The 15,005-nt window shown below is 39.3% G+C and overlaps 1 protein-coding gene across 11 annotated transcripts in view; it reads left to right on the top strand.

The window, feature by feature from the left end:
* Positions 1 to 15,005, top strand: part of FHIT (fragile histidine triad) — a 1,440,837-nt gene that overhangs the window by 1,151,261 nt on the left and 274,571 nt on the right. For all 11 annotated transcript variants that reach the window (XM_021070759.1, XM_021070758.1, XM_021070765.1 and 8 more), the window contains one exon: positions 13,280 to 13,425. In XM_021070759.1, the coding sequence (XP_020926418.1) occupies positions 13,280 to 13,425 (146 nt within the window). The remainder of the gene's footprint in view (positions 1 to 13,279; positions 13,426 to 15,005) is intronic.

The raw sequence follows: 15,005 nt of genomic DNA, 5'->3' as shown, positions 1-15,005 counted from the left end.
ATCATTCACTCTCTAGGTGTTCTTTCATACACCTTTGGAAGGGAAGGAATGCATTTGGCAGGTGTAGGCAGGTTTTCTCAGTGTCTGACACTTTACCTACCAGGTAGGTTGCTCTTAATTATTTCATATTTAATGAATAAATGAAAAACATACAAAGTCTGAAAATGTGTTTTATCTTTACTTTTTCCTCCAAAAGTTGACTTTATCGTCTTTCTTCAGGAACTCATTGAGAAGGACATTCATTAGACACTTGCTGAATACTTTCTACAATGAAATATTCTCAAATCATTTCTTTTGGCTTACTAACTCACAGAGGATAGACATTTTTCCAGGGGGAGAGTTAATTCAGAATCTATGAAAATACCAAGTTAACTTAATTAAGGCTGTCTTTCTCTTTTGAAAGAATTGTTTTATTTATCAGCATTTGTATTTGTCACAGAAGAGATGTCATCGTTGTCATTAAAAGAGCATAGAACATTGTTATTCTCAGATCCTTCCAAGCTCCATTGAGTTAATGGTATGCATGTTTTCCACTTAAAATTTAAGTTGTGCCTTGGATGGGTTAAGGGAAGGGCATCGTATATTTACTGTTTTCTATACCTTTTGCTGGGTGTCTTTTATTCATTTATTTTTCTAAGAGAAAGAATAGACTGTTTTATTTAGTATTAAAAGATTTTTTTTAATTTTTGTATAATTTTTAAAGGTCATTTTCCATTTATGGTTATTACAATATACTGGCTATATTCCCTGAGTTGTAGAATGTAGCCTTGAATCTATCTAATACCCAGTATGTGCCTCCTGCTCCTTCACCCCTACATTGCTCCTCCCAACTGGTAACCATGTGTTTTTTCTCTATCTGTGAATCTGCTTCTTTTTTTTGTCATATTCACTAGTTTGTTGTAGTTTTTAGATTTCACGTGTAAGTGATATCATATTTGTCTGTCTCTCTCTGACTTATTTCACTTAGCATAGTACTCTCCAATTCCATCCATGTTGCTGCAAATGGCAAAATTTCATTCTTTTGGGGGGCTGAATGGTATTCTGTTGTGTACACACATACACATACATATTCATACATGGGTATATACATTGATATATATACTACATCTTATTTATCCATTCATCTGTTGATGGACACTTAGGTTACTTTCATACCTTGGAAAATTTAAATAAGGTTACCGTGAACATTAGGGTACATGTATCTTTTCCAATTAGTATTTTTGTTTGTATTTTTCAGATATATATACCCAGGTATGGAATTGCTTGGTCATATGGAGTTCTATTTTCAGTTTTCTGAGAAATCTCCAGAATTTTTCACTGTGGATGCTGCACCAATTTACATTTAGCTGGGTGTCTTTTAGGTTAGGAATTCAAGACTTTGTTGGGTTCATTTGTTTGTTTGTTTAGATTTAAGTTCACTTCCCTCAATTATTTTTATGTAGGTAAGCTGAGTTTTGTCTGATTCAGTGGTCTCTTAGAAAGAAAGTTTTCCTAGATTAAGCAATGAATAAGCATACTTACCATTTACTCTCTCATCAAATGTTTATTAACAGCCCACCCTGTATCAAACACTCTGTATGATACCAAGAATGCCAGGTGAACTTGTCTACTAGGGAATATTTCCTATCTTCTAAGAATATACTACCTGCAAAATATTCCCCTTTTTGTCTTCTTCCTCTCTCCCACTTTCTTATTATTTTCTCCCACTGAGGAATCTCTGTTATTCTATATGTACAATTTGGTTGCTCTTTGCTTTCACTTGGTATCCAAACTGTGATGTTGGGTTGCTTCATTGTCTTGTCCAACTGCATTGAAGGTCTGTTGGGGTTGAAACTTTCAGTGGCTTTTAAGTGGCATAAACAAACCTGAAGTTAGAATCCATGCTTTTCAGGGCCTGATGGAGTTGCCCCGGAAGGATGCTTTCTGTAAGAAGGTTGGGTTTTGATCTGGCCACCCCGTGGAAATAAATACGCAGCGTGCTCTCTCCTTATTCCCAAACTGGGTAGAATATAAATGTGTACACGCCAAAGTGCTGTTAAATTATTTATCTTGCTTGTGGTTTTCCAGCAGCTCTCCAATGAATTGCAGATCTTTAGCATTACTTTCTGATCTGTACTAGACTAAAAAGCTTTTCACAGAGTTTTTGAAGTGATTCTCATAGTAGAGTGTATATGTATTTTTTTTTAAGTCTCTCATTGGGGATGATCCTTAACTATTTCTTTCAGCTTCTGAGTGCACTTTATTCCTCTTCCATTGAAATACGCCTCCAATTCATAGCACCTAAGAGCATTTTTACAACATTGTCACCTTAGTGGGTTCCCATTCCTGTGCTGGCATATTATGGATGATACTTTTGAGTGGCAGTAACTTTCTTTTTCAATACTCTCCTAACCAGAATTATTTAAAGTTCACATACTTCTGCATATTTCCAGGACCATAACAGTAATACTAGATTTTTATAACGGTTACTCAGAGACATTGTAAGACCTAGAAATGATGCCATATCATTAAGGAAGGGAAAAGGGAGTCTTGGAAAAAGCATTTTTTTCCCCATCTAGTTTAAAGAATGGCAAATCCTTGGTCTGCATACAGATTCTCTTCCTTCTCTCATGGCAGCTAAAACTCATAAATCTCCCCATTCTTCCATCCTGATCCCTGTACAGGCCTCAGAATCCTCCTCAGCATACCAATCTAAGCAGCAACACAAGTTAGTTGCTGTTAGGAAAAGAGATGAAACCTATTTGACCAATTTGCTATAGTCCCTGGGAGAACAGGTGATGAGCAGAGCCCCCTGCTAACCTGCAGGGCTGGTTCTGGTCCCAGTCCCAACTGCCTAGTGGCATCACAGGTTGCCTTAGAGAAGGAAAGAGAGCTTTGAGGTCTTATGTTGGCAGCGAAGTGCTCTAGTCTGTAACATCTTTCCCTTTTGCTCAAAGTCCTTGTCCAGGATTCCTTCACCTTCACCCAACTGCAAAGGTCCAGGAATTATAATCCTGTCATGTGCCTGGATATGGAAAGAACCCAGAATAGTGAGCAAGTAGCCCTAATGGCTGCCATATTCCACTCAATGTATTTTAGTGCTCAACTTCTCCACATATTTCATTAAGCAGAATGCCCTCTTGCTTTGCTCATATTATTAATTGGATGTTTACTCTATTTTTTTGTTTAAAAAGTAGACATTTTCTTGAGACATCACTCTGTGTTGTGTAAGTAAAGGATTCTCAAGATTCCCAAAGAACATACCCTAGGAATTTGTCACTTGCAATGTTCGGCAAAATAATAGTAATAATAAAAATAATAATAATTTACTATTAAGATATGAGAAATTCTACTTAGTATCTCTTCTTTTTGAGAAGTCAGAATGCTCATTAGTACATTATATATCCTGATGAATCCTATTGTAGGAAACCTATGTAATGTCTATTAACATCTCCTGGAAGCAGTATTCTGGATAACCACTATAGTAAACATTGGACTAGGTACATGGAAACTTTTATGACTTTGGGAAGCATTGAAACAGCATGGACAATTTTATCTCATGGCCCTAGCCAGGATTTTCACTTTATAACTGTGTGACCTAGGATATGTATTTTAAATTTTTTGGTCTCAACTTCTGAATGTGGAAAAAAGGGAGTGATATTATCCACCTCAAAGGGTTACTGATTATCACTAGGACATAACAGGTAGCAAACCATGTTACATATTCTTTCCTTCCCTTACTGATACTATTTACTTTTCCCCATATACATATTTTATGGCCACACCTGAGCATATGAAAGTTCCTGGGCCAGGAATTGTATCTGAGTCACAGATTAGCCACAGCTGCAGCAATGCCAGATCCTTCAACCCAGTGCACTAGGCTGAGGATCAAACCCTTACAATGCAGTCACCCATGCCTCTGTAGTCAGATTCTTAACCTACTGTGCCACAGTGAGAACTCTGACTTACATTTCTACTCTAATATAATATGTGAAATTTAAACCAAAGAATCTGTGCCAAAGTGCTTCCTAGCTGCAGGCTCCTTTTTCAAATTTACTTTCTTTGAAAGGTACCCATTTACTTCTCCCTACGAACGTGAGTCTCCCCTCAGAGCATTCAGATCAGTGCAGAAGTTTGTGGGATTGTTCAGGGCGGGTCTGCTGGGAGAAAGACACCTGATTCCTCTCCCGCAGATGGCTAAGGGCTCCTGTCTTTGACCTAAAGCATTCTGCCAGAAACAACATGAGAATTCTAGTAGATAATTGTGAGATGCTTGCTTTGCGAACTGAGTATGAGGAGAATACTATCATTATCTTAATCAAATTTTCCTGGAATTTATCATATTCTGGAAATTGAATTTGCTTAAAATTACATTCATGCCATTTATGCTTATCGTTGATGTATATTCCATGAAGTCTTCTTTGAGTTACTGAAGTGGGTATGTTAGTATCCAGTAAAGATACTAACATACCCAAACTGTTAAGATGCTTCTTGAAAATTGTATTGGTTCACTTTTTGGGTAATATTTTTACCTTTCTGATTAAAAAAAAAAATCACAGAAGTGCCTACATTGTGAATAGTAGATTACTTTTTGAGATGCCACCTGCTTTGATTCAAAACTCTGCAACCGTGGTATTTAACTCAAATAAGTTAAGCCTTTTCATAGAGATACTTCTTAGTCCATCCTGGTAGTGTTTTTTTTTTGAAGTGACATTAAGTATTATTTTAAACATTTGCAAGGACTAGGCTTATTTGTTAGAGCAAATAATCCATTACAAATGGTCTGCAGAAGTCTACAATGCATGCTGGGAAGTTCCTTTCATGTCATTTAAACTACATACTGATCTGCGGTAGAGATGAATACAGACTCATCTTTTATATTAGCTCAGAAGAATGCCTAATTTTTCATCATATTATTTGATGCTGACTTACTCCATATTTATATATACACATGCTAATCAGCTCCATTAGAATCAGTGATATTTTGATGGTTTGATTTATTTTAGTTTACTTTTATATTCTGAATCCCTAGAATAGATCACATAGAGAAAAAAAAAGGGGAGGAAGTCTGAGAAACTCTGAGAATAATATTCTGCCGTCATTTTTAATTAATCATCCGAATCAGTGCATTTCCATTTCTCTGTCATGACTCTATATTTAAATATTTCATATTTGTCATGGAAGTACTCATACAATTATTTTTAAATCATCAATTATTATCATCGATGAGCAGATTTCAAACTTATCAAAATTTTTTTGAATTAAACATGTAGCAACGTAAGGATCATTTGATGTAGTTGGGACAGTTCTCACTTTGACAGCCTCTCATTTTGTTCTTGACCTCACCATACCTTTGCTGCTGTTTTTGTGCTTCATGAGGTGGGATAGAAGCCACAGAAAGAACACATGAGTCCCCTGTTACATTCCCACCCCAATTGGTGTTGACTGCTCAGAGGTCAGGACTGACAAGGACTCTCCAAGTCTCTGTGGTTCAAGGAGAGAATTGTCTGGTTGATTATTGATGTCTGCCATAGGTTTAGCATTGGAATAGACTGGCAAAGGTGCTACGTTTTTCCATCTCCTCTGTAATGAAAAGAACTTTGGTTTGGGAAGTGAATAGCTGAGCTTCTAATTAACTATGTGGCTTTGAGAACATCAGTTGACCTATCTAATCCCCACTTTTTTTTTTTTTTTTCACCTGATAGGGGAGGTCTTGGAATAGATAATGTTTAAGATCCATCCCAGTTCTAAGATGCCATGGGTGTATATACCCATCAGGCATCCAGGAGACCTTCGGCACCTATTTAGTTTTTACACAGTCCCTAGAAATTATTTTTATATTTACCAACTGTGGTCAACTATTACAATAGCACCCAGGGTGACATAACTTCCCCTGTCAATACCTCTTTTCAATGTGCTCTTTCTACTCCTCCTACTAAGATATGGGATTTATTCCTTTAGTTCAAACCTAGGCTGGCTTGTGATTTCCTTTGACCAATAGAATATGGGACAACTTAAGTCTTAAGAGGCTTAAAGTTTCTGCCTCTGAATTGGAATGCAGATAGAATGAGAGGGTCAGGGGACCCAGCAGAGTCCAGCCCCAGGCTTAGCTACCACCCTGAAGTATTTGCGTGCAGGAACCCCAGTGAGACCAGCAGCCAAAATCAGCCACACAATCGTGATAAGAAATCAAGCAATGCTATATGAAGCCACTGTGTTTTGTGGATGGTTCAATATGCAACAAGAGGCAACTATAGAGAAATTGGAGGTCAGTCAGTGCCTCTCCTGGGTCCAGAAGTTCTGACAGCTGTTTGTTATCAGCAGGGATACCTTAATTCTTCTCCCTGCAGCTTCTGTTCTGCAGTAGGCTAGCTGGGCTTTTTTTATAGTCTGTTGGTCTCAGGGTTCCAAAAAGCCAAAAAAACCCAAAACAACAACAACAACAAAAAAACCCCACAAAAGTTGCAAAGGCTGTGGAGACCTGACCTTGGAAATCACATAGTGACACTTTCATCACATTCCACTGATCAAAGCAAGCCCTGGGCCAGCCCAAACTCAGTGGGAGGGGAAATAGACTCCCTCTCTTGGCCAGAGGAGCAACAGAGTCACTTTACAAAGGGCACATAGGATGTGAGAGATTCTTGTGCTAATATTTGTGAATAAGCTACCACAATATCTTTAGGTGCTGGATTGGTACAGATATCCCATTTAATTTCATTCTTTTGTTTTGTGCATTCTGAATGGGCTGTGTCAGCAAAGGTTCAGCACAGGGCCTGGCGTGTTGTTGTGATACTTCACTGTGACAAAACACTCTATGCGTTCATCCCAAAAGACAGAGACGGTCAGCTCTGGCCTGGTGGTGAGAGTGTAAAGGAAGAGGGGGAAAAAAAGGCATTACCAAGTTTCTGGTAGTCCTTGGTGATGTAAATGATGTTTAGAGAAAGTCAATGCTTCCCAATAATTAGACTGTCCAACAGGCAATGGGATTTTCAGTGTGTCTGACAGCCTGACTCATTGACGTTGACTATAATATCTAAGCTTCCCCTCATCTGCCAGCCCAGGGGAGCTCCAGTTACCTTGAAGAAACTGAAGCTCAGAGACGGAAAAGGGTGCAAATACAGGCTCTGCATCCCTCTTACTTCCTCCCTCTCTCATCCACAAGCCCCTTGCTCATAGTTCTGTTTTAGAATGAGGGCATGCTCAGGGCATCCTTTGCCCAGCACGGAGGTTTCCCTTCACAGTGGGACTGGAGGTCTCTTCTGCTTCCTTCATTTGAGGCTGGGTGTTTCTCAGGCCTTTAGTAGTTTTAAGCAATTTCTTTGTACTTGATGAAGAGTGTGATTCTCTTCCATGAGCAGAAGGACTCTGGGAATGAATGCAGGGAGCACCGTGAATTAGAGGTCAGGCAGAGACTGGGTCATGAATGCTATAAAAAGCGTAATACCACAGTTTGCTTTAATAACACAGACTTTGGAATCACACAGACTTGAGTTGAATTCTAGTCGTAGTTTCATGTGGAGTGAGCTGTCTTGCCCAAATGTCTTATTTTCTGTAAGCTGTAATGTCCTTATCTGCAAAATAGGAATTATAATACTACTCCACTGGTTTATCGGAAAGATTGTCAGTGAGAACATATATAAATAAAACAGTGATTTTGGCTAAAGGGGGACTACCTGACAATTCTTTGATGCATAGATTGCTAGGGCCATTTTCAAGGACAGATTTTGGTCCAAATTTGGAGAAGTAGTTTCTGACTTTAGGAAATTGAAATGCATGGCCATACTGAAAAGTTTATCTAACACCCCTAGGCAGAGTTAGATTCTGCCTCCTCTCTGCTCCCACAACATTCTGTACTGATTTCTATCAATAGCACTCATCGCTGTGCTTTATACGATCTGTTTATACTACATGACAGTTTGGGATAATAGAATGTGAACTCTTCAAGGTCAGTTACTCTGTCATATTCATCTTAGCATCCTAAATCCTCACACAAACCCCAGACTGAAAGAAAGAAGGCTGTAGCTGTGGTATGGATGGATAAGTGGGTTGCCAGCCAACTGTCAGGTAGGTTTACTCCCCTATTTGTTTTTTCTTGTCTTACTCCCCTATTTTTAAAGTCTTCTTTATTTTACTATTATTATTATTATTATTGTCTTTTGTCTTTTTAAGGGCTGTACTCACAATATATGGAGGTTCCTAGGGTAGGGGTTGAGTCTGCACCACAGCTCACTGCAATGCCGGATCCTTAACCCACCGAGCAAGGCCAGGGATTGAACCCACATCCTTGTGGATACTAGACAGGTTTGTTAACTGCCGAGCCACGATGAGAACTTCTTAAAGTCCACTTTAAATCTCATCTGCACTAAAAAGTCTCCTTGGATTTTCTTCTACCATGACAGGTATCTTTATCGACCATAGGAACTAAGTCATAATCTTTGCCTTCTCTTCTTTTACAAAATTTTAGTACTAAATGAAAATCTCTATTGTAGACAGAAGGGAGAGACCAGATCCCATTTGATAATCTCTTTCACAGGCTTGCACACGTGATGAGTACTAGATAAACATATATTAAATTCAATTGAGTAGATTACCTTCTTTGAGGGTTATTGTACCTCAAATAAGGTTGGCTAAAAAGTCTCTTCAGAGGTGTTAATTCTAAGCAAAGAGGACCCAGGAGGAAGTGTATTCTTAGAGCCTGTGTGTAAGATGGGATTTGCCTGCTAACAAGACCTAAGAGTCTCCAAATTAAATTATACTGCATCTGTGATATTACCTTTAAACAATTGGCATATAAACAGTGGCAGTAGAATCTCAAGAGCTGTCTGCTCTTCTTCAAGATTCAATTGCTTTCCTTGAGTTGTTTCTCTAGGAACAACATGGAACACACCATACCCACCATCTTCAGGCAATGTGGTGTTTTCTTGTAAGGCTTGTGCACTTTCTTTGAGAAAATAACTTTGTGCTCAGATGGATTTATGAATAACACACTGTTTCAGTGCCCTCATGTGTTTGCAGAACATGTGTTTCCTTTTCCCAGTTGGAAATGGCAGAAACTGTTTGAGTTCCTTAGGAAGGGATACTCATGACTTACCTGTGTGATGTCAATGCTATAGCATGTTTTCTGGTTTTAATTAGTCTTTAAAATACATCAGAATTATTACACAGATTCATGAAAATGTTCTATCATGTTCACGTCCTTTTCTTAGGAAGTCAATTATTTTTAAGATGCCATGTTTTTCCAATATGCTATTAAGAGAACGTTATAGTCCTCAACTTAGGCAAAGAGGCATATCCCTCCATACTTCCACTTTCTCTTAGTTACTTTCTTTTTAATGGGATTCCTCTAAATCAGGGGCTGACATTCCAAGGCCTAAGGGCCAAATCTGGCTCTTTTTGTATATAAAAGTTTATTGGGATATAGCCACACCTGTTAGTATTTGTATTATCTATGACTCCTTAAGCATATAGCCTACCAAATTGAAAATATTTACCATCTAGCCTTTTGCAGAAAATGTTTTTGATCTGCTTTAAATCCTTCATGAACCTGTGTATAATTTCAGGCAGCCATGAGACTCAGAGGTTCCCATGGTTACTCTGGAACCCTGGCCTTGTCTCGGCACCCCAGGTCCCCACTGCTTTGGGTGCTACACTCTGCTTCTGCAACCTCTCTGCTTCCCTCTCTGCCTCTCATATTACTCATATCACTGCACTCATCTGTTTCAGTGCCCTTCTCCTAGTGTGAAAGGACATGAACATTTCCTTCCTCTCCTTTGCTGTTCCCAGAGCCTAGTACAGTGGTGTTCAATGTTCATTATATAAACAAATGAATTACCTTTCCCAATCACAATATAAAGCAGCATTTTTAGAGATATAGATGATCTGAGACTTTGAACACTAGAAACTACATCCTTCTACTTATAAAGGTTTTTTTTTTTTTTTTTAAAGGAGTTTATCTTCATCATTACATTTCCTTTGGCGCATATGAAAATTTGTTTACATTAAAAATGCGTTTACCTGGAGTTCCCTTTGTGGATTAGTGGTTAATGAACCTGACTAGGATCCATGAGGCTGCAGTTTGATCCCTGGCCTCACTCAGTGGGTTAAGGATCCGGCGTTGTTGTGAGCTGTGGTGTAAGTCACAGATGTGGCTCAGATCCCGCATTGATATAGGCCAGCAGCCGTAGCTCTTATTTGACCCATAGCCTGGGAATCTCCTCCTCCTCCATATGCCACAGGCACGGCCCTAAAAGGCAAAAAAAAAAAAAAAAAAAAGAGTTTACCTTTCTTCAGCCCCCATCTAACATTAATTCTAACTATGCTATATCTTAAGGAAAAACTTTTTTGAATTACAAAAAATATCACAGACTATGCCAATCTTGCATGGATGATTGAAATGAATGTCATCTTCATTTTGTCAGGGTCTTAGTATTGAGAGGTGGCTGATACAAGGCTCTGGTTTATTACTTATTATCTATTCCAGCAGTGTCTCTGGTGTTGTAGGTGGTGGTGAAACATCGGGAAACAAGACAAAGTCTTCACTTTGGAGCTCCCGTTCCCATCTGGGTACACAGTAACCAACCAAGAAAGCTGCCAGCGGTGGCAAGTTCTCTGGAAAGATTAAAATAGGGTGATTAAAAGTGAGTAAGCACTTTTGAAACTTACCCTAGGAATTGAAACTCCCTAGGAGTTCAATATTCTTTTGAGAGAGCAGCATTGGAATTAGGATCTGAATGATAAGAAGCAGCCTTGAAGGGTATTGATCTAGACAGAACAAATAACCAGGACAAAGCCCCCAAGTTTGGGAATGAGGTGAATGTGTTTGAAGAACAGAAAGAAAACACATATGACAGATGCATAGTATGCAAGAGAGGGATGAGGAAAGAAGAGGCTCAGGGGGGAGGTAGCATCAGTTAGGATTTGACCTATGGTGAGGTCAAGGCTTAGGCTCTTTTCAGTTCTGGTTGTAAAGGAACAGGAAAGATGACTTTCTGATGCCCAGGTAGTGCCTAGGATGGCCCTGGAGAGTGTGTTAGAGAGTGAGTCTGCTATGGATCAGGTCAATTATTCACATTGCCCCACCCTGCACAATACCAGACCCTGCTGCCTCACTGGAGAGTGCTGTGGAGCCTATTCATGTGGCCATTTCTAGGTTGAGATGCCTATTTGGCCATCCTCTGGGTTCTAACACAACAAAGACAATAATCACTCACATGAACGCATACCAAAGTGTGATCTTTATTTTACCTTGTTATTATTTGCGTCAAAATGTATGTGTGTGTGTGTATGTGCAGATAAGATGCCTTTTTAACAAAAGACTTGGTTGCAGGGAATGATATGTCAGGACAATGTTGCCTAAATGGGTTGGTGAAAAACATTCACCTAGATGAGAATGTGTTTAGCCTATTAAAATGTTTTGTGACATGTTTTATTATCATTATGAATATTCGGTTAAAGTAATAAATGTATGTGATATCGCCCTGCGGTTAGATAAAACATCTCATGGTTTTGGCCACTTTGATTCAATTCCATAAACAGTCTTATTCATTAAACATTGGGTTAAGCTATCCTTAGCATCAGGAAAGCAAAAGGGACAGGTAATAAGGTACAGTTTTTTATGGCAATGGAGAAAACCTTTTGATATTACCAAAATTACCTTAGACACTAAGACTGCCAGATTCATTCCACCAGTTTTCACAGTAAGCAATTGTTTATATAAAATGTTGTTCCTTCTCCACCTAGTTGCTGTGTGTAGACATAGCCAACCACAGCAATTATGACTATTGTTGGAAGCTTGCAAAATTGTCATCTTGCTGTGGTTTGGTGAAATCACAGCCTAAGGGAGGATATAAATTAAAGCAGGGAGGAGGAAGATGGGAAAGGTCTCTTTTAAAGAAAAAAAAAAAAAAAAAAGCAAAGCAAAAAAAAAAAAAAACTCAGAGGGAAGGGAGGCTGGCAATCTGCTAAAAGGAAATGAAAGGAAATTCTTCATTTCTAAACGGTTCATTGACCCATGATAATAAAGCAGCCCTGCCAAGGAAGGATAATTATCTTTTTAAGTATCAGATGCCCTGTGGGTGAAGGCCTCCCTTCTCCTCTCATGAAAAATGAACTCAGATTAAACAAATACTCTTTTTCCTAGTTTACCGTTGACATGAATTTCCTGATTATGAGCAAAATTAATCAGTTTTCCCTTTTTCTTTTTTCCCCTTTGTCTTATAGAAATCAGGCCCGCCCAGCTGAGCTCAGTGCATTTCCCTTGGGGCCCTGAGTCCTACCCGTAGTTTGGTGGGCTGAAATGCTTGATGTTCTGGTGAGACTTGCAATTGCAGGCTTGTGGTTTTATTATGCCCCTTAGCTGCTTGGCTCCAGGCAGAAGCATGCTCTTTTAAAACAAGAAAAAAAAAAAAGAAACAGAGAGGAACAGTAGAGTGCTTTTTTTTCTTCTGCTGGCATCTAAAAACCAAACAAAAATTAATGTGGCTTGTGTGTGTACATCGGTATGCCTACATGCCTATACGTATATACCCAAACACATATGATGAATTTGAATACAAAAAAGAACGGAAGTGTTACTGATGATGTGACATTGAATATGTACTTGGTACCAACAGATGATCAAAGCAGGATCCTCTTTCTTTAGACCTTGTTGTTTATTCAAACCAGTAATGTAATTATGTTGACTCGTCTAACTTGTAGAATACATGAAGATGATTTCATTTGCTTAAGCAGACAACTCATTTCCTAAACTAATAATTTACCTTTAACTGCCTTCTTGCTCTGTTTTCAGGCTGGCTCTACTCTTAAAAATAAAATAAAAATAAAACAACTAATATTGTCTTTTCATTACATATTTCTCTAAAGAGATATTGAAATTAAAATATTGATCGTGATGTTCTACAGAGAAACTGACTGTCCCAGTTGCATTTTACACCCAGGGGCTTTGGCTTCTTGAGAAGCAGAACTTCAGAACAGGGGTCAGGAGGTAACGGTCCAGGGTAGATCTTGCTTCTAGGATGATGACTTCTGCTAGCACTTGAGTCTCTCTGAATACTCGTCCTTTTCTCCTAAAAGAAGTTCTTCAGTGAACCACAGCTTCTCCTTCAGAGCATAATTAACCATGTCTGTAAGCTCTCTTTGAACTCCTTACAGTTCGGTGGTTGGTAAACATTTGTTCTTTTATTCCTTAGTCTTTGTGAGTTTGGGCCCCGGGCCAAGGCTATTCAATGCTGTTTGTATAAACTTTTTGGTAAAAATACTCCCTCAAAGCAAGCAGAGTGTGCCTTAACAGACCTCACTGCAGATGTCCTGGTATGTCCCCTTCGGCCAGTGGAGCGCTTCCGAGACCTGCGACCTGATGAAGTGGCCGATTTGTTTCAGGTGACCCAAAGAGTCGGGACAGTGGTGGAGAAGCACTTCCAGGGCACATCCCTCACCTTTTCCATGCAGGTGAGTGTATAGATAGCGTGGACATGATTTTTCACGCTTTTAAAATCCTGCCATTGCTCTCTCCTTTGTAAGATGACATCTCACAGGGAAGGTGGCTTCATTGTTTATGTCTCATGTGACAGCAGAAAAAGACATTGCTTATCCAGGACCACCCTATCCTCTGCAGTCCCCACCAAAGTAGACTGTCAGCTGAGGCAATACCTGCAGCGTTGTTACCAAACAGGTGTTAGGACTGGACAGGGAACTGAATGAACATTAAGACATTCTAAATCTTTTATTGGAACTAGGGCTGGACATGTAATTTCCACTCAAGGATAAATATATTTTGAGCCCTTCCTGGGCTTAGCCCTGCTCTATTTCAGGAGGAGTAGATCTATGCAGGTTGGGTAGAGCCTTGCTCTCACAAGGGTGACCTTTTTTTTTTTTTTTTTTTTTGCTTTTGCTTTTTAGGGCTGAACCCGTGGCATATGGAAGTTCCCAGGCTAGGGGTCAAATCAGAGGTACAGCTGCTGGGCTACATCAAAGCCAGAGCAACGCTGGATCCAATACACATCTGTGACATATACCACAGCTCCTGGCAACACCCGATCCTTAACCCACTGAGTAAGGCCAAGGATTGAACCCACATCCTCATGGATACTAGTTGGGTTCATTAATGCTGAGCTACAATGGGAACTCCCAAGGCTGATCTTTTCTCTTTAATTCAAACCTCAGTGATTGATTATGGATTGGTAAGAAGCTGGATTGATTGATTGATTGTTCTGTGTGGCCCACTTCCCAGTATGGAAATTACATCTCTAATCACTGAAGATCTTTCGGCAGAAGTTGAGCCAACACTTATCAGTGTGGGAGGAGGAGGTCCGTGGTGGGTCAACAGCTGTGGGAACTGAACAAATGGGTAGTAACATACCATGAGCCTCTTCATGTCCCCAGGGAAAGAGCTGTGGGCATCTTAATTAACCTCCTATGTGGTCTTGAGGTTTGATGACTCTGCAGTAACCCTTTGGGAAAAAAGGAGATTGTTTCATAAGGTGAGACCTTGTACTTAGTGCTTTAGTTAGCTGGATAGTTACCATCCTTCCTCAGCTCTCCACCATAGACTTTCAAAGAGAACAGATAGACAGCCACTATTTTCAGGTTATGAAAGGCCCTGACTAGAAATGCTCATCTGCATTCCGAAAAAATACTTTTGCCACCACGTGTGTGTTGAGAGTGTCTAAACTTCCCTGTAAAATACTGTGTGTGTGTGTGTGTGTGTGTGTGTGTGTGTGTGTGTGTGCAGCCTCTGTCTGTGTATGTATGTTGTATGTTATCCCTTTTGAGTCACCTTCAAGCACATAGTTAAGCACAGGGTGGGTTTATCAAGCTTAAGCTATGGTCATATTTCCAAGTGAAGGCAACTGGGTAAACACATCCGCCACTGTTAAATGAAATACTAAAAGAAAATTCACATTCATAGGAAATGGCTAGGTCTGGTTATGTAACATGATTTACTGAAAAGTTAATTCCATAAATATAGGAACCAACTTGTGCATAGCATTTAGAGTACTTTTATAGATGCTCTGTTTTCAAACCTTAAA

Source organism: Sus scrofa, chromosome 13 (genome assembly GCF_000003025.6).
Source record: "Sus scrofa isolate TJ Tabasco breed Duroc chromosome 13, Sscrofa11.1, whole genome shotgun sequence".
Lineage (NCBI taxonomy): Eukaryota > Metazoa > Chordata > Mammalia > Artiodactyla > Suidae > Sus > Sus scrofa.
The sequence above is the reverse complement of the archived record's forward strand: the minus strand, read 5'-3'. Positions and strand labels throughout refer to the sequence as shown.